Genomic DNA, 26,500 nt, shown 5'->3' on the forward strand with positions numbered 1-26,500 from the left:
GCTTTTATTTCATTTCGAATCTCGGGGGTTTGTTAAGATCGGGTAGATTTTTAGAGGCCTCCACAGTATATGTATAATCGAGTTTGTGATCCCTTTCATAATATAGTCTCTTCATCGTGTTGAAGGTCTACTTCTATTTGCAGTAAACCTAGGACGTCACTCCACCATGTGTTTAGTCCACCTACCGTTGTTCATGTTTGCCACATGCATGTAAAGTCCAAAATAGGCAACACTTAATAATACTGTGTTTAATGCAGAAAAATTTAATCGAGCACTTAAATGCAAAACGCCTGCCCCCAATGTGTAACTAATAATAGAATATCCCACAACTATTTTCGAAAATTTTGTTATGGAGTGGTTTATTACATATATAGAGATTTGAGGTGTTATTTGAATTGTACAAAAAAGGATTTTTGCTGATTACTGTAACTATGTATCGTAAGAGGGAACTTTTCACTTATTTTATATAAATTTTGTACTGATATTCCCCCTTTATTTCATAGTAGTGTACATTTTGTCAAATCGAATTGTATGAGAGTAAATTTTAATTTATAAAATTGCCTTTTAGTTTTTACCAATTCCGATTTTTGAAAAGTACGTATAAGGATTTCGAGCAGGAAGATCCTTCATCGACCACATGTTCACGATCAACTCAATGAAAAAAAGTAGCCAGAGACAAAGAAATACATCTGCTATTCGTTGATCTAACTAAGGCATATGGCATATGATACCGTACCACTGGTACCACTGTGACTGTGTAAATTATGGCAAGTCCTGAAAAATCCCCTATTAATAGAACTTTAATAAAAAGAAGTGCACAAATTATATAACAACACCCAATCAAACATAAAAATCAATAAAATATTATCCGATAGCTTCATGGTGATAAAGGGACTACGACAGGGACACAGTATAAAGAGGGAACAGTAGAACCACTCTCCGAAAAATTGGAAGTAAAATCTGTAGTCGCGCATGGCGACCGCGCAATGTTCTTAGTCGCTTTTGCCCCACTCTCGCATTGCTAGTCGCATAGAAACGTACGGATTTTAACAGGGAAAACCCACATCCACCACTGGTGAACTACCAATTGCGTACTGCCGGTATTACTTCTTGAGATCAAAGCGCCGACAGAGGAGTGGTTTTACTGTGGAACCTCTATATACTGTGACAGGGATGTAGCTTATTTATAACACTGGTTAAATTCTATATAAATGAGGTCTTGAATAAATGGCGGAAATCATGTTCTGCCATGGGAATACAGTTAAACGAGCTAAACACTATACACACTACATTTTGCTGACGATCAGGTGGTGATTGCCCAGGATAAAGATGATCTAATATTTTTTATGACAGACCGACTGTTCCGAGAATACCAAAAATGGGGCCTATACGTCAATATTCGCCCCGAGCGTTAACAAAGTGTCAAAGCAAAATCGACCGACCTGCTCATGGTGGCGGATTTTTGAAATTTTATAAGGACGCTTTGTGTATGTTTAAATGAGACATTTAAAAAAAATGCCGTGTCACGCTAGTGATATTATGTATTAATATAAACAGAAAATAAAAACGCACTTAATCTGATATAAATTCTTCACTTTCCAATATTAATTATCAGTTCGATTTTGTATACATAACCTCACTATCGCAGTTTATGTCAATAAATCTTTATTAACGCAAAAGAAAATATTTTTGTTGCACTATAAATTACAGTATAAATTAATAACTAATGAATTCTAACAATTTTTTTCGGTTATTATCACTACAAAATAAAATATTCAAGTTTAACAAAATAATCCCATAAGACTCAATGTTAAAACGTCCTTACAAAATTTGACAGCGTGTCACGTGACTGTAAGTAGAGGGGAGACGCACGGAGCCAATAGCGAAAACTAAATATATGTGAATAGGAGGAGAAAAAAATGAGTTACAACTAAAGGATGATATGGTTATCGAACGATGCTCTGGTTATGTATACCTTTGAACTAAAATCCAACCAAGTGGAAGGAAAGAATTCGAAATAGAGGAAAGAATTATGAAAGGAAAGAAAGTAATAGGAGCTTTGAACTCACTACTTTGGTCAAAAACCATATCAAAAGAAAAGAAAACAGAGCTATATAATAGCATCTTTAAAAGAGTAGTACTGTATGGATGTGAAACCTGGCAACTGAATAAGCGAACAGAACAGAACATCTACATATTAAATTTAGAGCATGAGCAAGGGACAGGGGTGAATAAAAGATTGTTCTAAAGAAGGCTTTGGCTCATCACGAGCTGAGGTGTCACTGATGATGATGTATGTCATTTATAAAAGGCTTAGACCATACGCTGAAAAAAAAAGTTGGCAAATATCAATGTGGCTTCTTCAGACAGAAGTCAACAATAGACTATAGAGATTTGTTCTATGGCAGATCCTCCAAAAAACCAGTGAATATAATATGGACCCACATCATCTCTCCAAACAAAATGCCAAATATACAAAACCTTAATAAGACCGCTACTAACAAATGGTGTAGAAAACTGTACACTCTCTAAAAGTGAGTAAAGCTTAGTAGCCACAGTAGTGAATATACAACTTTGAACAGGATCCGGATATCGTAACATTTATTAAAACAAACGCCAGTAAAAAAAAAGAACAATAAGAAGGCCGAAGCTGAAATACATAGAACCTATAGAAAATGATATCTCCTATAACATTATATAATTTGGTGAATAATATACAACTTTGAACAGGATCCGTATATCGTAACATTTATTAAAACAAACGCCAGTAAAAAAAAGAACAATAAGAAGGCCGAAGCTGAAATACATAGAGCGCATAGAAAATGATATCTCCTATAACTTTAAAAAAAATTGGAGAAAAAAGCAAGAATCAGATCGGAATGGAGGAATCCTGGAACAGGCCAAAGCTCAAAAATAATTCTCAAGCCAATGATGATGCCGTGTATAACTTGATTATCTTATCTTACCACGGCAAATGTATGTCACTCTGTAGTAACAGAATGAAATTCAAATGCAAGGCTTAACATAAGCCCCCAGAAGATCAAAATCATACAATTTATCAGGATGAATCTTTTACAATGGAATTATTTATGGGAGGTCTATGTTCAGCAGTGGACTCAAAACGGCTAATGAAGATGAAGCAGGTAAGTACAGTAAACATTTAGTGTACATGTTAAGACAAATATATTTCCAAATAGGTACGTACAATTTCCATAAATATTAAATAATCTTAACTTATTAATATATCTACGCTTAAATTAGAGTATAAATAGATAAATAATTGAGATCAATACGCCTTTATTGAAACCTCTTCAGTCATGACCTCCTGATACTGTTTTTGTAGCTTCTACATCTTCTTACCAATTCGAATTTTCTATATCGCATGCAATGCCATTGTGGAACTTGGGACATCACTTCCAACGCCTGAAAAACAGAGGTTGTTAAGAACAATATTACTTTCATGATTTTTCAAATTGTAATAAATGTGTATGTATACGAGAAAGATGAGATCAACAGTTTGATTGACATGCAGAGATACAGGTAGGGCAGTCAATGAGGGTATTTGGCTCCGACTTCTATCCTGCCACATCGATTTACTTGATATTTTTACAATAGATAGGGTTTATGCCCAAGACACAAAGTCTACCCTATGCCGATGTGCGCTTTTATCTTATGGGGGGGGGTTCTATAATTAAAAATGGTAAAAAAAAGGGGGGGTAAAAACTGTTCTATAATTTTTTTTTGAAAACTCAATACTTTTTGAGTTATTCGTGGTTGAAAATTGGCAATTTTCATTGAAAAATTACACCTTTTCGGACGGATTTTTGCGAAAATCTTAAAAACTATGCATCTAACAAAAAAGCTGTACAAAATATTTTTGTACCTTATAAAAAAAAACAAAGAGATTCGTTCCTTCATAAATCTTCTAGTTATAATAAAAAAAGAGATATGGTAGGTGAGAAGAGTTTGTTTTTTTTGTGCATGCTCATATCGGTGTATTCAACTTGAAACAACAAAGAAACGGTCGATTTTAGGTTTATAATGATACTAGTAACTTTTGTAGTGCTTGAAAAGGCATTTAAAATGAGTAATATTAAATGTCGATTGTCGATTACATTCAAACTAAGCGAGATATGCTACAAAAAAATTGATGACTAATGTATTTTAAGAAGAAATGAGAAGTATGTTTAACCCCTCATCCATCAGAATGAAAATACATACTTTTGCTTTTACAATACTTTTTATTATAGTGTTATTTCTATGTCCAAAAATTTGGACTGGTTTAACATGAACGGTTTTTGAAAAAAATAAGATGAAATTATACAGCGCATTTTTAAATTTTCTTGAAAATCTTTCATTTGCTCCATGTAACTCGAAATTGATAAGAGATACGAAAAAAAGATACCAAACAAAAATGTGGGGTTGTTTTAGATAAAAATTTTGTTTTTTTTTTTCATTACTGTATCTCTTATCATTTTCAAGTTACGTGGAGAAAAAGGAATATTTTTAAGAAAATTTAAAAATCCGCTCTATAATTTGATCTTATTTTTTTTAAACCATTCATTTTAAACCCGTCGAACTTTTTGAACATAGAAATGACACTATAATAAAAGGTATTGTAGAAGGAAAACGATGCATGTACATTCTGGTGGATGGGGTTTAAAATTACTTCTCTTTTTTTTTAAATACATTAGTTATCAATTTTGTTTTCAGCATATCTTGCTTAGTTTGAATGAAATAGATCTTTAATATTGCTCATTTTAAAGGTCTTTTCAAGCACTACAAAAGGTATTGATAGCGTCATACACCTAAAATCGACCGTTTCTCTGTTATTTCAAGTTGAATACACCAATTTGGGCATGTACCAAGAAAACAAACTCTTTTCATCTACCATATCTCTTTTTGTATTAAAAGTGGAAGATTTGTGAAGGCAAGCGTCTCTTTGTTTTTTTTATAACCTATAAAAATGTTTTATATAGTTTTTTTAGTTAGATGCATAGTTTTTAAGGTATTTGCGAAAAACCGTTCGGAAAGGTGTTATGTTTCAACCACGAATAACTCAAAAAGTATTGAGTTTTGACAAAAAATTATAGAACAGTTTTTGCTTAGAATTAGGTTCTCCAGCGAATTCCGTGGTTATTTTAACCAAAAAATGTTCATACCTGAGAAGGGGTGGGAGCTACCCCCAAGATAAAAGCACACATCGGCAATATCCTATTCTTGCTCCCATTGACTGGCGTAAGAGGAAAATATACCTGACATGGGCGACATATGCAAACTAAACCACATTCTAAAAAGTGTAATTCCCATATGTGTCTCAGGCGAAAGGTTTATAACCAATGTATTTTTCCCTTATAAACTTATAGAGAAGAGATTTTAACACTAACGCAAATAAACTTAAGAGTTAGGTACACATCGAGTCATGGAACGTGCAATTGTGGACGTGAGTCTTCGAAACCCCATAAACCAACAAATCAAGCAAAGATCAGGAGTTCAAGATGGTTGAAAACTGATTTGTTTCCAACCCTGCAAATTTCAAAGTGTTCGTGCAATAAAATCTTTCTTCGCGTTTTGTATATTTTATTGTGTGACGTCAGCATTTATTAACGTCACAGATCAAGTTCTGCGTTGCTAATCAGTTTTTTTATTAACAAAAATCTAAAAAATTAAAAAATAGTCTGTCATTAGAAAAGTCTCACCGAAAAATCTCCATGCTCTCTGAATCTCAAATATTAACTTGAAGAACCAGAATTTGTCACAGCGATTGCGAAAACTTAAAATTAGCGTAACAACATATTCGATATTGTCACCCATACCTGTTCCTGTTACCTATAGTGCGTAAAGAAATAAAAGTTTGTATCGTGTTACTTTTATCTTTTACTTACTAAAAGAAACTCCAAATAATACAGTCCATTCAACAAATCCAGAAAATACACCAACAACCCCGGAGAAGACAAGGTGGTTGAAGATTCAGAAGAATGGAATAAACAATTCAATCTCAAGCCGCATGCCTTTTCTACACAAGACGTCATCAAAACAGTGGCGTACTGAGCATGGTACCGCGGAACCAGGGCCCGGGCCCCGCAGGGGCCCGCTCTAGCGCGCTCTTTCCTTTGTTTTTCTAATTTGATAGGGACATTTTGCACTACACAAGTACACAATAGAAAATGTAACTTCTTAATAAATTTTTATTTTTGTGTAGTTATTTATAAATAAAATCGAAGAATACAATTATCAAAAAATTTGAAAACAAAATTAATAATAGACACAAGGAAAACTAACTTTTGGAAGGTTCTGTACTTGTTTTACCTACTAAAAGAAAGTGACTAAAACGCAAGTTCTGGTTTCAACACATGTAAAGAATTACCGCCTGTGTAGGTACCTTTTAACTCAAAAACTTATATTTATATCTGCACGTTTCATGGATTAGTTGTAAACTAGAAAGTTGTAAAATTTTGCAAATTGACACAGTCATTGCAAGTTTTATACTTTTGGCAGGGTTATAAAAATGCCTAATCCCAAGACAATTACCTCGACGAAAGATGCTTCTTTTGTTTGTTTTTATAGCATCATCATTCTTTAGCTTTTACTTTTAAGTAATAATTCTTGATAACTGAAATAAACATAAATAGTCTAGGGCGCATCTGTTTTGAGATGGACGTTGAGAGGTGACTCAAATTTTTTTGCAGAAATTGCTTGAAAATAACTCAAATAATAATATTTGAGTTATCCTCCCACTTAAAAAGGTCCAGAATATTGTTTAAATAATCAAAATATCAAAAAATTAAGGAAAAATTCGATTTTTTTCTTCGTTTTTCGATTATAACTTTCAAGGTATTCATTTCCGAGAATTTGACATAAAAGTTGCGTAATTAAATTTCCTACAACATAGGATTGGTTAAAAATTTTAAAAATTATCACTCTGGTTGCAAAATAGCAATAAATGGCGAAAAAACCATAAAAAAAAATATGCGCATTTTACGTTTTCAACCATTCATGCTACACTTAGGACTTTCATATTCTATCCAGAAAAACTGTATATTATAATAAAACAATAATGTAAATGTCATTAAGATCGGTTCAATAGGTTTTGCAAAATAAATTTTGCAATCCAGCTTTCGCAAAAAAAATTCATTTTTTCAAAATGTCGCAGGACTAAAAATAAAGGAGATAACAAGTTGATTTTTTTTGCATATTATAGAAGAGTACTGTGCCTTTCATTTGCAATTTGCAAAATTAAAATCGATTAACTACCACGGCATCAGGAATTTTTTTAAATAAACATTAATTTTTGGTGCTACGCGCAGGACAGCGGTGTTAGATTCACAGAAGTTGATTTCCACCAAAATTTCTTCCAATCTGTATCTATTGTATTATTTTCTTCCTCTATATTTTGTTCCTCTATAGTTTGTTGTATTTTAATATTTTAATTCCACAAAAATCAAACTAATTTGATTATTGTTTGTGAAATATTGTTCAATTGCATATGTTTAAAAATAATAAACTTTTATTCCCTAACTTAAAATATATGAACAAAGAAAAAAAGCTAAAAAATTGCTAAAAAAAGTGTTATTTCAAAAGACAGAGTATGTGTTTTTATTTTGCAATAAACAAATTTATTTATTTATATCGAAATGTACTAAAAATTAAAATGTATCAATAATTATCAAAGATCATTGGAATGCCCAATCAGAGCAAACGTATCCGCTGTCCTGCGCGTAGCACCAAAAATTATTGTTTATTTAAAAAAATTCCTGACGCCGTGGTAGTTACCCGATTTTAATTTTGCAAATTGCAGATGAATGGTAAATGTAGTAAATGAATTGGTATTGTTATATAAGTTGTAAAAAATTCAACTTGCTTTTTGCTTTATTTTCGGTCCTGTAACATTTGGAAAAAATAATTTTTTTTTGCGAAAGCTGGATTGCAAAATTTATTTTGCAAAATCTATTGACCCGGTCTTACTGAAATTCACAGTATTATTTTGTTATATCATAAAGTTTTTTAGGTAAAATATGAAGGTCCTAAGTGTAGCATAATATGGTTGAAAAACGTGAAATGCAAATACTTGTTTTTTTATGGTTTTTTTCGTAATTATTGCTATTTTGCAACAAGGGTGACAATTTTTAAAATTCTTAACTAATCCTATATTGTAGCAAATTTAATTACGCAACTTTTAGGTCAGTACAACTTTTCTCGGAAATGAATATGTTTAAAGTTATAATCAAAAAATGAAGAAAAAATCGAATTTTTCCTTAATTTTTTGACATTTTAATTATTTAAACAATGTTCCGGACCTTTTTGACTGGGAGGATAACTCAAATATTATTATTTGAGCTATTTTCAAGCAATTTCTGCAAAAAAATTTGAGTCACCTCTCAACGTCCAAATGTACTAATATTTTTACAGATGCGCCCTGGTCTAAAACCAGGTTTTTATAAAAGTTATATGATGATTTATATTTAATGTTTATTAAAAACTTTTAATATACAATGTGTGTTTTTATTGGGCGGGGCCCGCATAATTGGGGGAGGGGCGCATTATTGGGCGGGGGCCCGCATCATAACTGGAACCAGGGCCCGCGGATCTATCAGTACGCTACTGCATCAAAAGAATCACGACGCTAAGTGGAACTGGAGAGGGTACTTCTAAACATAAGATCGACGGTGGATAAGGCGAATCATAGAATGGATACCCAGAAACTATAGCCGAGGAAGACTAAATGTGTTTCATTCACGTCAGGTAAGATGTTATATAGCCAAGAATAAATTATTCTATTTTTAGCAGCATTGCGAAGAATTTGCGAGCTATGGATTCCTGTCCGTTGGCAAGTACTACGCAGCCATAACATATTTTTACGTCCTACACCTCTCATATCCTATATCTTTCCCTCTAATACTAATTGCTGAAGAATGTCTCCTTATAATGTGTGTCCTAAAAATGTAGTCTTCTTAGTTTTTCTATAATCAAAAAGTTCCTAATCTTCTCAATTGATTCCCCGTTCTTCTTAATACTTCCTTATTTCTTACTTTGCCCTTCTATGATATTCTAAGCATTCTGCGCAGGTACCACTTTTCAAAAACTTCAAGTTTGTTAATTAATCTGGCTTTTAACGTCCAAGATTCCATTCCGTACAAGAGAAAAGACAAAACGTAACATTTTAGCATGCTGTAACTCAGATTGAAATCCAACTTCAATCAGTCAAAAATTTACGTTATTTCAAAAAAGCAGTTCAGGCTGGTTCTACTCTGCTCTTTATTTCAGCCTTCTTAAGGTCTCAACTATCGTTTAGCAGACAACCCAAGTATTTAAACTCCTCATTTGCTCGATTTCCTCTTCAGCTATAATAATCTCAATATGTGAGCTTATTGATGGAGTTGGTGACATGTACTACCCTCTGTAGTTGTTGTAGAGCAGTTTTTATAACTGAAATCTCGTAAGACGAACGAAGTTAGCGTGGGCCTCCTTTGGTAAGCTCAGCTTCATATTGAAGAATAAAAAATACCCTCAATATCTAAAAACGAAAATCTACGACCAATGTATTCTTCCGGTCCTTACATATGGATGTCAGACATGGACGTTCACAAAAGCGAATATGGACAGTATTGCGAAAACACAAAGAGCAATGGAAAGACAAATGATCAACGTAAGACTGTCAGATAGAAAAAGGAATTTCTGGGTAAGAAATATCACAAAAGTTAAAGATGCTACTCGTCAAACAGCTAAACTAAAATGGAAATTCGCCGGTCATGCGATTAGACAAAAAGACGAAAGATGGAATAAAATTATTACAGAGTGGAGACCATGGATATATAAACGAAAGAGAGGAAGACCACAGATGAGATGGGTAGATGACCTAAAACACCAAGCAGGTTCAAAATGGATGCACATGGCTCAGTATAGAGAAAGATGGAGGAGCGAAGGGGAGGCCTATGTCCAATATTGGATATCGCAAGGCTAATAGAGAGGTTCTCTAGCAACTTCCGTAGTTATTTAAGCAAACAATTTTCCACCCCTGAGAAGGGGTGGAAACCGCCCCCCAAGACAAAAGCACACATCGGCATAGGACATACTTTGTTTCTTTGGCCATTCCCTACTTACTGTGAAAATATCACGTAAATCGATATAGTAGGATGGAATTCGGAGCCACATACCCTCATTGACTGCCCTAATTAGGTTTATTAGACGATGTTTCTTGCAGAATTTCGCACGTGGGGTTTTGGGTCGAGCGATAAATGTAGAGTGAAGTCAATCTTTTGGAATCTGGTCCGTAGATGTGGCTATTGTCTTAAGTTTCATCATATTATCGTTTCTTGTCTTGTGCTTCAATATTTTGTGTACTCTTCTGCCTATATCCTAAAATCTATCAATTTTCTTTGTCTATAGAGATAGAGAAAACAACTTCTTGGCACAAAATACTGTTGATATAGCATTAATCTAAAAATGGTTACATTGATTGTATGTATATTGTTATGGTTATTTTTTAATGAGTTTCATTCAATTCATTTAATTTTTTAATGGCACATTAATTCATCAAATTCAAGAGTGGGTATCTTTCTATTAATTCTTCTAAATAACTTTTTTCCATTGTTACAATTTGTTCTGCTGTACTACTTCTCTTGACTAACGTACCAATTGATGAAAATATGTTCAGGATATCGCTGATGTTGAATAAATGTTCTATTGATATTTTTCCAGTCATTATACGCATCGAAAGTTAGAACAATAATTTTTATGGAAATCAGTTTACAAAACGTAACAATAAATACGGCTACATTTAGAACTGTACACTAATCGCACTTTGCAAATGACTGGTTTTTTTATCCAGTTCTGTAACACATTCACTAATTTTATCAATATATTGATTCGGCCGATTATTTATAAAATATTGTTGAATTTTCTGATTTAAATGTTTTGGCCAATCCCCTATACGCTGTGAGCTCGTACGTAGAGGGGATATTTACAAATTCGCGAGCGCCAGTAATGGGAAGTCTGTAAACGTTTACCGGAAATTTGACATAAATGTCAAAGTGATTAATTTAAAATTAAAAGTAAAAACATTAATTATAAAAAATATTAGTTGGTCAAAGCTGTGGTATATATTTTTACCTTAAATATACTTACGTTTTAAATACTGAATTTAAGTTTTTCTAATGTTCCGTAATATCGTTGATTGAAATAAACGGTAATCTTAGCGCCATCTAGACGATAATTGTAAAAGTATCCGAAGTAAGAAATTCATATTTTATCAATAGAACGTCAAAATGATTAGCAAAATCTTAAAAAAATCGAGTACAATTTAATTAATTTTTTGCGTTGTAAATATTAAGCGATAACAATTAAATATTACATTTAAAAATTACCGGTGAAAGTTGAATTAGTAATCCGCCAGGAGCGCCACCAGCGAAGCTCAGAGCCTATACGCTGTGAGCTCGTACGTAGAGGGGATATTTATAAATTCGCGAGCGCCAGTAGTGGCAAGTCTGTAAACGTTTACCGGAAATTTGACATAAATGTCAAAGTGATTAATTTAAAATTAAAATTAAAAACATTAATTATAAAAAATATTAGTTGATCAAAGCTGTGGTATATATTTTTACCTTAAATACACTAACGTTTTAAATACTGAATTTACGTTTTTTTAATGTTTCGTAATATGTAATTATAAATTAATCAATTAATCTTGGCGCCATCTACACGATAATTGTGAAAGTATCCGAAGTTAGAAATTAATATTTCATCAATAGAACGTCAAAATGATTAGCAAAATCTTAAAAAAATCTGTTACAATTTAATTACTTTTTGGCGTTGTAAATATTAAGCGATAACAATTAAATAATAAATTTAAAAATTACCGGTGAAAGTTGAATTAGTAATCCGCCAGGAGCGACACCAGCGAAGCTCAGAGCGTATTTGGAAAAGAGTTATTTGACATTGTCGTTTTCTATAGGTGACGGAGATGTATTTGTGACAGGTGAAGTCACTTGGAAATCAACAGTGGAGTCATCATTAATCATTTTCTGTTGGTAAAATGAAAGAATTTTAAAAATTTATTTTGTTATTGCAATAAAAAATTGTTTTGGCGATCTTTCCGGGCCCTATTAAAATGCGGGCCCGAGGCAGGTGCCTCACAGGCCTAGTGGTAAAATAGGCCCTGCCTAAATTGAATACCTACTTTCAAAAAAATAAAAAAAATGGGTCTAACGTATATCCTAAAAGTTTTGGCACAAAATTCATTGGCTTTAATTTTAACAAAAACGAAATATGTACCTAATGAAAGTTGCCTTCGGAAACAAAAGTTTGTTCACTTTTTATACTATCAGTTAGATTGATCTATTTTTAAGTTTTCGCTTTAAGTTGTCATAAAAATTAGAATTAAGAAAAAGTATCTACAAGTTGATTGGGCGGGTATCCAAAGCTGAAATCTGTCGAATATTCCAGTATGAGTACATTTCACGCAGAACCATTTATGGTAGGGGAGCCCAAGCAGGAATTTTTGCAGTTACTCGAGCGCGTCAGATTATCATATGGGGAGAAACCTGGTACCCTGCAAATTGAACCTCTACCCCTGGGTAGAGGGTACCCTGGTGCCCTCTACCATATATTGGCTCTTAACACAGGGAAGTTCGTTAAGGGGGGCCCGAAAATAAATCTATCCTTAAAAATACTCGAAATTGTCAGATTAAGATAAGGTAAGTTATGTACTTACATGCAAAAGAGTGTATATTTCAAAAATCTGACGATTTAAGCGGGGCGTAAGGAAATGGGTGAGTCAAAGGTCAAAGAGTTCCACAAAAAAAGCGAATATTTCTCGAAATGAACGTCAGATCGAAAAACTAAAAAATACGTCTTCAATATTTTTCAAAAATCTATCGAATGGTACTAAACATGACCCTCCACGGAGAGGGGTCGGGGGTAAATTTAAAATTTTTAATACAAACTCCACGATATTTCGCAAAACGAACATCAGATCGAAAAACTGCAAAATACACTTTAAAAATGTTTTTGAAAAATCTATCGAATGATACTAAACACGGTCCCCCACGGAGGTGGGGTGGGGGCTACTTTATAATCTTAAATGGGACCCCCAAATTTTTATTGCAGATTTAGACATATCGAAAGTGTTAGTTTTATATCGAAAAATGTTTTTAATAAGTTTTCTGCTAATAACTCCAAAAGTTTTCGTTTTATCAAAACAACTTTACTTAACAAAAATGTACCTTTTGAAAAAATAAACAAAACCGTTTTTTTTTTTCTTAAGACCAATAGTAATCGAGCTATACTTTATTATATGTTAGCTCTTCTTCGTCAAATACTAACTATTGTAGTTTCAAAGTCCAAACACGGGAAAACTATGCATTTTTCGAGGATAACTTGTTCAAACTAATTTAAAGTATTTAAAAATACCTATCTACAGAAATAAAAAAAAAGTCTCCAGCTTAAAAATTAAGTGACTTATAATGAAAAGAATGTCAGTCCCTATTTTTTTAGCGAAAAAGTGATTGGAAGCAACCCCCTAATTACCACCCTAATTGAAATTAGTCATTGACCTTATTTGGTCTTCTTTATTTAAGTTTGACTGGTTTAGAATGATTAGTTTTTAAAAAAATGGAGCTAAAAGCGAATAACGAAATTTTGTAGTTTGCAAAAATGTGGCTTTTTCTTCAGAATAGAAAGATTAGCATCAGAGATATGAAAAAATGTTTAAATATGAAATTATAGCTTGTTTAATTCCCAAGAACCTGGTTTGCAAAAAATTTTTCTATGGCAAAAATTGAGTGAGCTATTGATAATTAAAACTTGCAATAACATGCAAAAACCACCTTTACCAACCCTTTCAAAGTCACCTCTTTTTGCGACTGAGGATTTTAAAAATATTTAATATTAATAGGCTTATAGATCTTGTAAAAGCCTACAAAATTCTTTTTTACCAAACTTTCTGAGATAAAAAAATAAAAAAGTACGGTTAAAAAATCAATATATTTTTTTGAAAAAAAAAAGGGAGAAATCCAATTGGAAACATAATAATATAAGTTAGCGGTGTTTTTAGTCATTGGCCATTTATGTATTATTAATATATTCTAGAAGTTTGACAGGCTTAGAATGATTAGTTTTTAGAAAACTGGAGTTAAAAGCGTATAACGAATTTTTGTAATTTGGTAAAAAATGCCATTTTCTTCAGAATAGAAAGATTAGAATTAGAGATACGAAAAAATGTTTAAATATAAAATTGTAGGATATTTAATTCCCAAGAACTTGGTTTGAAAAACTATTTTCTACGGCAAAAATTGAGTGAATCGTAAATAAGTATATAAAAAAACATTGATTTTTTCGATATAAAACTAACTTTCGATAGCGAATAAATCGAAAACTATTAATTTTATCAAAAAAATGTATAGAACATTTTTTGCTTAGAATGAAGGTTTTTATCAACTTTTTGGTCAAAATATAATAAAAAATTTCCACTCCCGAGATGGGGTGGCGGCCACCCCCATGGTAAAAGTGCCTTTCGGCATCATATAGATTTTGATCCTTGGACTATTCACTACTTATTCTCAAATTTTCAAGCAAATCGATCCATTCTGTAAAAATTGAGAGGTGAAAAGATTCAGTTTCTGGACTCCCTTGTATCCAACAATTTCTTATGAAGGTATAATTTAATATAGAATTTATTATAAATATAAGATAATTTCATAAAAACTGATGTTTTTTAACCGTCAACAGAAATAAAATGTCATACGTTTTTCCCATCATAGAAAAATCATGTTTTATAGCACATGAACAGCTTCGACAAAAGAAATCGCCCACACTGAACAACATTTGAGACAAAGGAAGAAAGAAAAAATGCATAGATGATGATACAATGTACATATTATATTAAATTATTTAAGCGTTAAAAATAGACAATGCTACTATAGTATGCGGTCTGCCGTCGCGTTTCTACTATAGCATGCGGTCTACCGAGAGATGCGTTGTATAAGCTGTATTATATTACAATACCGACAAAAAAATCTTTACAACATGAATAAAGCGCATCAATCATAAGAATTATTACTTTAATTTTACAAACTAATACTTAATAATAATAATTTAATTTGTCATAAGAATTCGCCATTTTAGTTGAGAATATGCCGATTTTATTCCCAACTAAAATTGGTATGACAAAGTATTAATTTGCAAAATTAAAATAATAATTCCTCTTTTATGAGTTTTATTCACTTTGTAAAGATTGTTTTTGTCGGTAAGTACTGTACCTACTCGTATACAGGGTGTTTCATTAATAATTGTCCATATAGTAACTGGAGAAACCTAAGCACAAAATGAATATTTAACCTAAAACACTTAAATAAAATGTGGTTCCTTATTGAGTTACAGGGTGTTTTATCTAAAAATTTAAAAACTATTTTTGCTCAGCATTTTAAAACTATTCGACGTATCCTTTTCATACTTGTCAGGAAGTATAGGTACTGTACCAACTACTAAATTATGTTAAACAAACGTTTCTGGCTATTACCAGAGGCGTACGACGGGGGAAAGTGAATGGTTGACCCTTTCCAAATTCTACGCCACTGGCGAAATTGCTATTTTAGTTCAATTTTTGGATTCTCCAATACTTTCTATGAAAATAATATACTCTTCATTTGTAACGATAAAGTCATTAGTTTTCCAGATCTTTGAAGTTAAAAATGAAACGACACGGTTATTTTGATAATGTATTGTGTCGCTTCATTTTTAATTTCAAATATCTCGAAAACTAATCATTTTATCGTTACGAATGAAGAGTATATTATTTACATAAAAAGTATTGCAAAATCAAAAAATTACACTAAAATAGCAATTTCGTCAGTGGCGTAGAATTTGGGAAGGGTCAACCAGCCACTATCCCCTGTCGTACGCCTCTGGTAGTAGCTAGAAACGTTTATTTATCTTAATTTAGTAGGGTGTACAGTACCTTCCCTTTTCTACCATGGAAGATAAGGATACGCCAAATAGTTTTAAAGTACTGGGTACAAATAATTTTTAAATTTTAATCATATGAATCATATTATAAATAATTATTAATCAAAATAACTGTGCTGTTTCATATTTAACTTCAAATATCTCGAAAACTAATGACTTTATCGTTACTAATGAAGAGTATGTTATTTACTTAGAAAGTATTGGAGAATCTAAAAATGGCACTAAAACAGTAATTCCTCCAGTGGCGTAGAATTTGCGAAGCGTCAACCATTCACCATCCCCTGTCGTACGCCTCTAGTAGTAACTAGAAACGTTTGTTTATCATAATTTAGTAGTGTGTCTAGTAGTTGCACTTTTTGCCAAGTATGAAAAGAATATGTCAAATAGTTTTAAAATGCTGAGCAAAAATAGTTTTTAAATGTTTAGATAAAACACCCTGTAACTCAGTAAGGAACCACATTTTATTTAAGTGTTTTAGGTTAAATCTTCGTATTTTGTGCTAAGGTTTCTCCAGTTACTATATGGACAATCATTAATGAAACACCCTGTATATGTGCGGATAATCACGATAATCTTTTTTCAGAAGGGTTTGCACACAATAATGAATAAAAAGGCACCTTTGTAGGCGAAATGTTTAATAAATAAATTTTTATCCAATTTTTGTAATAAATAAATATTTATACTACTACTAGACTTTATGCAAATTTAGTTTCTTTACTAGTATACAAATGACACCGTAGTCTTTTCCCAGGCCTATACGCAAAAATCAACCCCTCTCTTCAAATAAAATGGCCTGGTAGATTACAAGAATAATTTTTTTGTAAATCTTTCATTTTACCTTTATTTTACTCCAAATATTTTTACTTGTGAATAAATATTTTTTTTCTAAAATAGTTTTCTTGCATTTCATTATTTTATTCAAATCCTTCAGGTGCATCGCACCATCGAGGCAGGCCGCATACTATAGTAGCACCCATAGTCCATTTTTTCCATGACACTTGAACAGCCAGGGTACTGAAGCGTTTTTTCGACAGGTAATACCTATAAGACCAATACCTATTAATTGTAACTATTTGCTGCGTAGGATTTGGCGGCCATTTTTATTTATAAACAATTGTGTGGCCAAAAATGTCATTTTTCACTTTTTTTTCAAATCAATGGAAAACAGGGAAACTTATGGTTTTTTAGTACAAATATCTTCGAGATTATGGAAAAAGCTTTAAAATGACGTATTACAAAGTTTGATATACTCATTTATTGTTAATATAATTGCGAAAAAAGGTCGGAATTGCAAAAAAATTGTTTTCGCAATAACTGTTGTAAAAATTAGTGTACAGCTCTGAAATTTTTGTCAAATAAGGGTTCTTTGGTGCTTAATATGTGATAAAAATTTCAAAGCGATTCATTCAATTGTTTAAATTTTATTCAAATTGTTTATCCCAGAGAGCATTTTTTTTGCAATAACGTAAGTCAGAAAAAATGACGTTAGAACAATTCCACAGGTGTCAAACGAAAGAGCATGAACTATATTTTCAACTTGGTTTAAAAATGTGCTTTAAAAATGCATTTATTAGTAATAAATAATTATGCAAAAGTATCGTAAATCTTTCCTTATAAACTTTTTATTTTGTTATATAAAAAAATATACATATTTATTACAGTTTTTTATCAATTATGATGTAGATAACATTACTTAGTAGTTGTGTACTTAAAACAGGGTAAAAAAGTTAATTTTTTTGGAAAAAGTTATTCAAAAAGTTTATAAAGAAAAATTGACGACACTTTTGCATAATTATTTATTACTAATAAATGCATTTTTTATTCACTTTTTTAAACCATGTTGAAAATGTAGCTCATTCTCTTTCATTTGACACCTGTGGAATGGTTGTAAGGTCATATTTTTCTGACTTACGTTATTGCAAAAAAATGCTCTCTGGGATAAACAATTTGAATAAAATTTAAACAATTGAATGAATCGCTTTGAAATTTTTATTACATATTAAGCACCAAAGAACCCTCATTTGACAAAAATTTCAAAGCTGTACACTAATTTTTAAAACAGTTATTGAGAAAATATTTTTTTTGCAATTCCGACCATTTTTCGCAATTATATTAACGATAAATGAGTATATAACAAACTTTGTAATACGTAATTTTAAAGCTTTTTCCATAAGCTCGAAGATATTTGTACTAAAAATATCATAAGTTTCACTGTTTTCCGTTGATTTGAATAAAAGGGGAAAATGCCATTTTTTGACAGTTAATTGTTTATAAATAAAAATGGACGCCAGATCCTACGCAGGAAATAGTTATAATTTGTTCCTATAGGTATTACCTGTCGAAAAAACGCTTCAGTACCCTGGCTGCTGAAGTGTCACGAACAGGGTATATCTTTGTCTATTACCTTGGCCTACCAATAGAAATTGTTATATCTACTACTTACGTTTTCCGGTTTTCCAACAGGTAATGCAAACAAACATTGCAAAACGGAGAATAAAACAACAAAGAAAAACATCGCTGACCACAATCTCATTGTGAAAGCCCCTCGAGAAACACTGACAATAACCAACAATAAAAATATTAATATATCTAAGTACCTACACTTGCATGGAAATGCACCACTGTAATGGAATAAATGGTTCTATTTTATCTTTATATACACTTCCTATGCAGCACAAATCAACCTAAATCAAATCATTGAACTTAAGTTAGGAGACCTACTTTTGTCCAATTACTTGTTTTTTGTCCTACATTTATAATTGAGACGAAGAACTTTTGGGCAATTATCTTTTTAGGACAGACCTTGAAGAATCGGACTAAGTCTGAAGGGACGAGTCTGTTAGTTTGGGTTAGTAAATATGTATACTTAATTGGTAATGATATAAGTAGACCAGGACTAATCTGTAAAAAAACGTGTATTTTTGGATGTGAGAGGTGGCATTCGGATTTTTGCAGATAAAGTTAGCTGACACCTTCAGTAATAATAATTGACTTATGCTCATTCTCAAATATGCCCCGAACATTAATAAAAAAATTTAAATATTTAAAAATTTCGAAAAACATCGATTTTTTTCTGCTTTCTTTGCTTATAACTTTAAAACGGTTCGTTTTGGAACAAAGTCGTAGAGAAATAAAATAAAGATAATTGAATTTTGTATGATATACGACTGGTCAAAAATGTCTTAAGGTATTAACTTTTCTGCAATATAGCAATAAATACAAAATAAGGGGGCAAAATACGCTTGTTGTTATTCAATGTTTCTTAACCACTTTGGTGGCACTTAAAACCTTAGTAATTCGCTTAGAAAATTCTTATAACTTACTTAAATGGTCTACCAAATTTCATTAAAATCGACCTAATAGATTTTGCATAATAAATTTGCAATGTATATGTGTTTAAAAAAGTTCAAATTTTTAAAAATCTTTCTGAACAAAAAGTAGACCATTTAGAAGTTGGCTAATTTTTTTACATATAAAGAGGTGATCTACCTATCTATTACCCTTTACAGAATTAAAATCGGATTATTTAAGGGGCGTCAGCAATGTTTTAAAATTATAAACATTTTTTTGGCTTATAAACAAATAGCTTTGTTTAATAATAAAAAAATTAATTTTTAGCAATGCAAATAATTAAAACCGCTATAATTTGACTTAAACTTTCAAATGCTGTCAGCAGAATTGCTATTTTATTTTTTAATCAAAAGTTTTTTTTTCTCTGATTCTGGCTTTGGTTTAGAACTAGAACCTTTAGCCACGTAATTGTATAACTTATCACTAAGTCAGGGGAGTAATGTGTAGTGTGTGTGTTGAGTAAGTGTCTTGTTACTTTGCAAAGTCGACGTCATTGTCTTTACAAAGAGACGCTAATTGTTTCCGAACGTCTGCGGTCCCTCCGGTAAGTACCGATCCCACAAGGACAGAAACTATTTTCCATTTATTAATTTATAATAAATGAAAAATTTCTGCCCCTGGTAGGATTCGAACTCCCGACCTTTCGTTTCAACAGAGCCTTACCACTGCGCCACAGAGGGGGTTAATCAAAAGTTTCAAAAATTGCAATTTTTCGATTTTTTGAATGTACCACCGCATTTATCTCGAAAACTATGCATCCTACGAAAAAACTTATAACAATATTTTTAGCTTAGAATTGCCCAAGAAATACAAAAAAATGTTTTATTTTGCGAAAAATCGATGTTATGTAATTCCTCAAGTTCTTTATTTATAACTATCTTATCGACATCCGGATCAACTGTTACCCAAAAAATTCGTGTTCTACGGGTCAAAATACATAAAAAACACTTGAGTAAGTCCATCTAAATAAAGAAGCCCTTAGCACCCCCTCCTGGGCACAGCACTAATTTGTTTATAAGCCAAAAAATTGAGGCTGCTTTAATAATCCGATTTCAATTCTGTAAAGTGCATTAGATAGGTGGAGTGCTTCTTTATATGTAAAAAAATTGACAAATCTTTGTATGTTCTAGTTTTTGTTGTGCAAGATTTTAAAAAATTTTAATTTTTTAAAAAAAGTTTAGATTGCAAAATTATTTTGCAAAATCTAGTAAGTTAATTTTAATGAAATTTGGTGGACGGTTTTAGCACATTACAAAAATTTTCTAAGCGAATTAAGAAGGTTCCAAGTGTAACCTAAGTGATGGAAAAACATTGAATAAGGACAGGCTTGTTTTGCCCCCTTATTTTATATTTATTGCCATTTTGCAGCAAGGGTGTTAAATTAAGACATTTTTAACCAATCGTATCTGATAGAAAATTTAATTATCTTTGTTTTATTCCTATACGACTTTGTTCCAAAATGAATCGTTTTAAAGTTATAAGCAAAAAAAAAGTAAAAAAAACGAAATTTTTTAAAGTTTTTAAATATTTGATTTTTTTTATTAATGTTCCGGGCATATTTAAGAAGGAGCATAAGTAAATTATTATTAACGAAGTTATCACCTAACTTTATCCGCAAAAATCCGAATGCCACCTCTCACATCCACCTAAAAACAGATCCTTCCTGGTCTAAAGTACCTACACATACTTTCAAAGTTGGACATCTTGGATTTTAAAGCACCCTATGTAACGCACAGCCGGCACAGCTGAATGTGGCTGAATTTTTATGTTTGTGCATCACAGTGTTGCCATGCTGTTTTCTATATATTTCTTTCATAATTTCAATCAATGTTAAATCCCACATAACAATGATGTTCGCATCATGTTCTAAGCATATCCTACCAACATTCGTCGAAGTATATCCTTTTTAGTATATGCGTAGTACAAGCATAGCATGTACCATAAAAAACATTTTAAATTTCATGTTCTTTGCATGTGCCTCAAAGAATATTCTTGCACCGAATATACTGAGCACATTCGGGTACGTAGTATCTCGGAATGTTCGTAAAAGTTTATTCTTAGAATATACCTTAATCGAATATTCTTAGTATATGCGTAAGTATATGCAAAAGTATATGCTTAACACATACTTGTATATACTTTTAAAATATCTTAAAAAGAATATACTGTATGTACCTATAGGAAGAAGAATAATGTTAGCCTATAGATTATCAACTTCGCGTTAAGAATAATTAATCAAATTTATGTATTTTGGTAGGTACTAGTGAACTATCTAATTCATTTTTTTTAACCGTTTTAATTGTATGGTAAAAAGTTTAAAACTTAATTCTATTGAAGAAAAATGAGAAATTCTCGTTTCGTTTTCAGTTGAAATGAATATACCATTTTGATTTGAGTTTATACCATAAGTATTTTTACCTATAATTTTCGGGAATCCGGAAACGGCCATTCATTGTCATTCTGACCCTTGCAGTGCATTTTATACCTGCACAAGGGAAGGGGGTAGGTAACAAAAGAGCAAAATATGAAAATAGTTTCCAGTACAGTTATGCATTTATGTCTACGCTGTAAGGTAGGACCAAGTATTTCTAGCTACAAGGACTAAAACATTTTTAAGAACATAAAAAGCAGTTTGAAAATAATAAATTGATATTGGTACTTCAATATTTCCTAAATACCTAGTAAGTAAAAGTATGTATAATGTATATAGATACCTATAAATTTTAGTAATTTACACACATATTATATATATTTGGCTATTATATAATTATATAAGCAGCATTTTTATTTTGATGTGCACATAATAACTAAATATAACTTATATTTTATATATAGGCTACTTACCCATATAATATTTATTATACATAGGTACCTATATAACTAACTAAAGTTTATATATTTTATACTTACTTTTTACGTAATATTGTAGAATGTAATAACTACATTCTCATATGCAATTAGAATATGTAAATATAATATATTAGTAGAACCAAAGAATACTTAGTATTCTTTGGTAGAACCTATAGGATGAGATTGGGTGATGTTGAAAACATACTTCTGCGAAATACAGCACATCCTTGGAATATTCTTCCCATATACTAAAAATATGTGCGATAGTACATTCTAAGTATATACATAGAAGGTATATAGCACTTCCTTGGAATATTCTTCCCATATACGAAAAATATGTGCGATAGTACATTCTAAGTATATAACTAGAAGGTATATAGCACTTCCTTGGAATATTCTTCCCATATACTAAAAATATGTGCGATAGTACATTCTAAGTATATAAATAGAAGGTTTATAGCACCTCCTTAGAATCTTCTAAAAAGTATGTTCTTGGTATATACTGAAAAGAAGTGCGGTAGTACATTCTAAGTATATACATAGAACGTTTAAGTACTGTAATGTAGTATATACTCAGTATATGCTCTGCACATTCGCAATGGTAATTACGCATATTCTAAGTATATACTTTTTCTGAAAAGTATGTTCTATGAATCTACTAAGAACATGAAATTGTTATGTGGGATGTACCTACAAGAATAATAGAATAATAACATTTACTTCTTCGTCATTATACTAGGTATAATGACAAATGAGGTGTCAAATTAAAGCTTATAATCCAAGGATAGTACTAAGGTAAGAAATTAGACCTAGGTTGTCTGTCCGTCTGACCGCGAATATAACTCCTCCGTTACTATACCAGGTAGAATGACAAATGAGGTGTCAAATGAAAGGTTATAATCCAAGGATGGTACTTAAGGTGAGAAATTTGACATAGGTTGTCTGTCCGCCTGTCCACCCGACCGCGAATATAACTCCTTCGTCACTATACCAGGTAGAATGACAAATAAGGTGTCAAATGAAAGCTTATAACACAAGAATCGTACTAAAGGTGAGAAATTTGACATAGGCTGTCTGTCCGTCTGTCCGTCCGACCGCAAGTATAACTCATCCGTCACTATACCAGGTAGAATGACAAATGAGGTGTCAACTGAAAGTTTATAATCCAAGGATAGTAGTAAAGGTAAGAAATAAGACCTAGGTTGTCTGTCGGTCTGTCTGTCTGTCCACGAATATAACTCCTCCGTCACTATACCAGGTCGGACGGACAGGCGGACAGGCAGCCTATGTCAAACTTCTCATCTTTAGTACCATCCTTGGATTATAAGCTTTTATTTGACACCTCATTAAACTTTTATCCTGTCCGGTCAATAACCAACAATTCTAGGCGTCCACCTGCCATAATACCTGTCCAAAACATAACACTGCCACCAACGAAAGGAAATATGGAACAGGCATATGCTAATATGGCAGCTCTTATTGGCACTCGTCAAACACGAATTCGTCGGCTGTCACTATTTAAACAGATTCTGGTCTCATCTGAAAAAAGCACAAAACTGGTGAGGGAGTTGTAAGTGTTCTTGAGGCTAATACAGGTGGTGCAAAACATTTGGGTTATAACCAGTGATATCGGAGCATATCACTAGTTATAACTGAGGAACTCTTATTGGTCGAGGACTCCTCAAATAAGCTCAAATGTCACTCTAAAATTCTTCTTCTTATTGGCGAGGAATCAACGAAATATACACTCACACACTCAGACACATGAGCAGATGTTTCTTCTTTTCTGTTTTTCGATTTGAATGGAGAAAGTGACGAATTACCGTATTACTTCCGAAAAACCGGTTTTGTGGTATTATCGTATTATATACATACATTGAAAATTCTCTATTACACTCCCAAGCGGGCTATTCGAATTTTTAGAAAAAAAAATCGTTTTATAAATATTGCTCGTTCATTTTTGGTGATAAAAATTTTGTTCAAAAATAATTTTGTAGGGTTTTTTGAAGACTATGTAAATTCAATTCCGTAAGATCCCTTAGTTTTTATGTGGAGTGAGTTTAAAAGACTCGAATAAGAGAGTGTTTGCTCTTGATGGCCGGTGTGGTTAGTGAAACACAAAGTTTTTATTTATTGTATTTTATTTTAATAAAGAAATTATAAATTTAGCAATCAAACATAAGTTTCCTACATCTATAATTTTATATTTATAACACAATTTGAATAATTATTTATAGAAATGTTAGGATTTGCTACTTTGCTCTGTTGTAAGTTGCTATGAACTTCCAATAACTCCGTATGATTTGTGGAAGGTGCATGCCCAAAAGAATCACCATATAAATTTGGACTGCAATCTGAGCAACTTGTAGATGACATATCAGCATTGACAATTTTTTGGGCGATTTTCATTTTATTTGACACGGAATATTCAATATATCATTCCGCTACTGATGTAGACTTCCAACCAGCATGTCGTTTTATGTTAAGGATATTCTCACCTGCGTTAGCCATTAGTATTAAAAAAAGCATTAAAAAATAATCACTAAGACGATCGTGCAAGAAATTTTGTATCTTTATTAATAAATGATCATTAAAACAGTCGTGCATAAAAATTTGTATGTATTTCGGGCGTAAACAGCGTTTATGTTCCTTACATGTTAATAGCCCTCGCCTATCGGCTCGGGCTCTTACTCACACGTCGCGGTCCATAAACGCCTATTTTACGCCCTTGATACATAAATAACTATTATGTACCTATCCAGATGCTTTGTTTCCGAGATATATGGTGTTGAACTTTTTCTTACAAGATGATATAATTTAAAATAAACTTTATTCTGTAAAGTTGAAATTTATAAATGTGTTGTCTAAACGATTTAAAGTGAGTATGTAAAATGACAGGCGACTCTGGCTATCATAAGGCCTTGACAGATGAGGACAAAGATGCTGTAAAAGTGCGAGTAAGAGGTGTAACGTGGATTCAAGTGGTATGAATGGGGCAGTTTATCTAACGGCAAAATTTGTGGGTTGTATACCTGTACTTGATCGAGTACAGCACGCCAAATCGAGTACAGGTGATCGAGTACAGATGATCCGAATACTAAAAGAAGCAGGGATTAACAACCAAGATCTGAAAATAATTAGAAACCTTTACTGAAATCAGACTGCAAACCTCAGATTTGAAGGTGAACACACTGAATTTGTGAAAATCATGCATGGAGTGAGGTAAGGCTGTATTTTGCCCTCTCAAATTTTTAATCTCTATTCTAATAACAATAATATCGTATGGTATTTTTGTTACATCTTCAACCCTGTTTCAAGTAACTACCCTAATAACACAAAACATTCCAGGAATGTTCCTAGAAGGAACACACAGGACATTGAAAACATTCCTGGAATGTCCCCAAAAGCACACAAACCTCCCTGGAAAGTGCTGTGTCAACATTTTAAACATTCCTTGAATGTCTTGTTGGAACATTCCATGAATGTCTACGAATGTTATTTGAACATTCACAGTATATTATTTAGACTGAATGTCTTGTTGAAATATTCCATGAATGTCTACGAATGTTCTTAGGACATTCAAAGTATATTTTTTAGACATTCTCTGAAATATATCGTCAGTGATGTGAAAATACCTCCTATATGTTTTTTCATGAGTTTTGCAGGAGACGAAAAACTTTTTTAAGGTCATCTCCTGTTTTCATACGTAAGTTTTGACTTGTTTTGTAGTAAATAGATAGTTGAATTTACTACAAAACAAGTCAAAAAATATATGAAACATGAGGTGGCCCAAACAAGTTTTTAGTCTCTTACAAATCTCATGAAAAAACAGATAGGAGGTATTGTCACATCACTGACAATATGTGGTCATACCAAATAATACATCCTTGATAAATTAATATAAACATTTTTTTGCACAAAATCTTTTCATACATTTTTTAATGTAATTTACTGATATTCCTATAAAAAATGTGTTACATTTGCTTTGTAAACCTTTCTTTTGCCTTTTCGTAGCCACATATTCCGTTTCCTTCCTAGTTTTTGTAGACCACTTCTCTCAGCTGATTCTAAAAGAAAATAAAATAAATGGTAATGTTTCTATCCTTTACAGTTAACAATCAGAAGAAATATTATTTACAGGTAATAATATGCATAAATAATAATAATAATAAAATAAGTAATAAATTAAATAATATTTAAATAAATAATAAATAAAATAATAATGAACATTTTGTATTTTAACAACGACGTCCGATGTGGAAGTAGATACATTAATAAAGTTATTTTTTCAAGTAAATTGTGGCTTATTTCCCCATTAAAATAGTTACAATAATTACAA

At 31.9% G+C, this 26,500-nt stretch overlaps 1 protein-coding gene across 3 annotated transcripts in view; it reads right to left on the bottom strand.

The window, feature by feature from the left end:
• Positions 1 to 3,159: 3,159 nt before the first annotated feature.
• The window catches only part of LOC114334514 (uncharacterized), a 72,036-nt gene continuing 48,695 nt past the window's right edge, over positions 3,160 to 26,500 (bottom strand). For 2 of the 3 annotated variants that reach the window (XR_003653113.2, XR_003653112.2), the window contains exon 3: positions 3,160 to 3,423. Coding sequence is in view for 1 of the 3 variants with exons in the window: in XM_028284576.2 (XP_028140377.1) it covers positions 3,316 to 3,423; positions 18,404 to 18,493 (198 nt within the window). In the remaining 2 variants the exon portion in view is untranslated. Of the gene's footprint in view, positions 3,424 to 18,403; positions 18,556 to 26,500 lie in introns of those variants that run through there. The other variant, XM_028284576.2, reaches the window with a different exon arrangement.

This window comes from Diabrotica virgifera, chromosome 2 (genome assembly GCF_917563875.1).
Source record: "Diabrotica virgifera virgifera chromosome 2, PGI_DIABVI_V3a".
Taxonomy (NCBI): Eukaryota; Metazoa; Arthropoda; class Insecta; order Coleoptera; family Chrysomelidae; genus Diabrotica; species Diabrotica virgifera.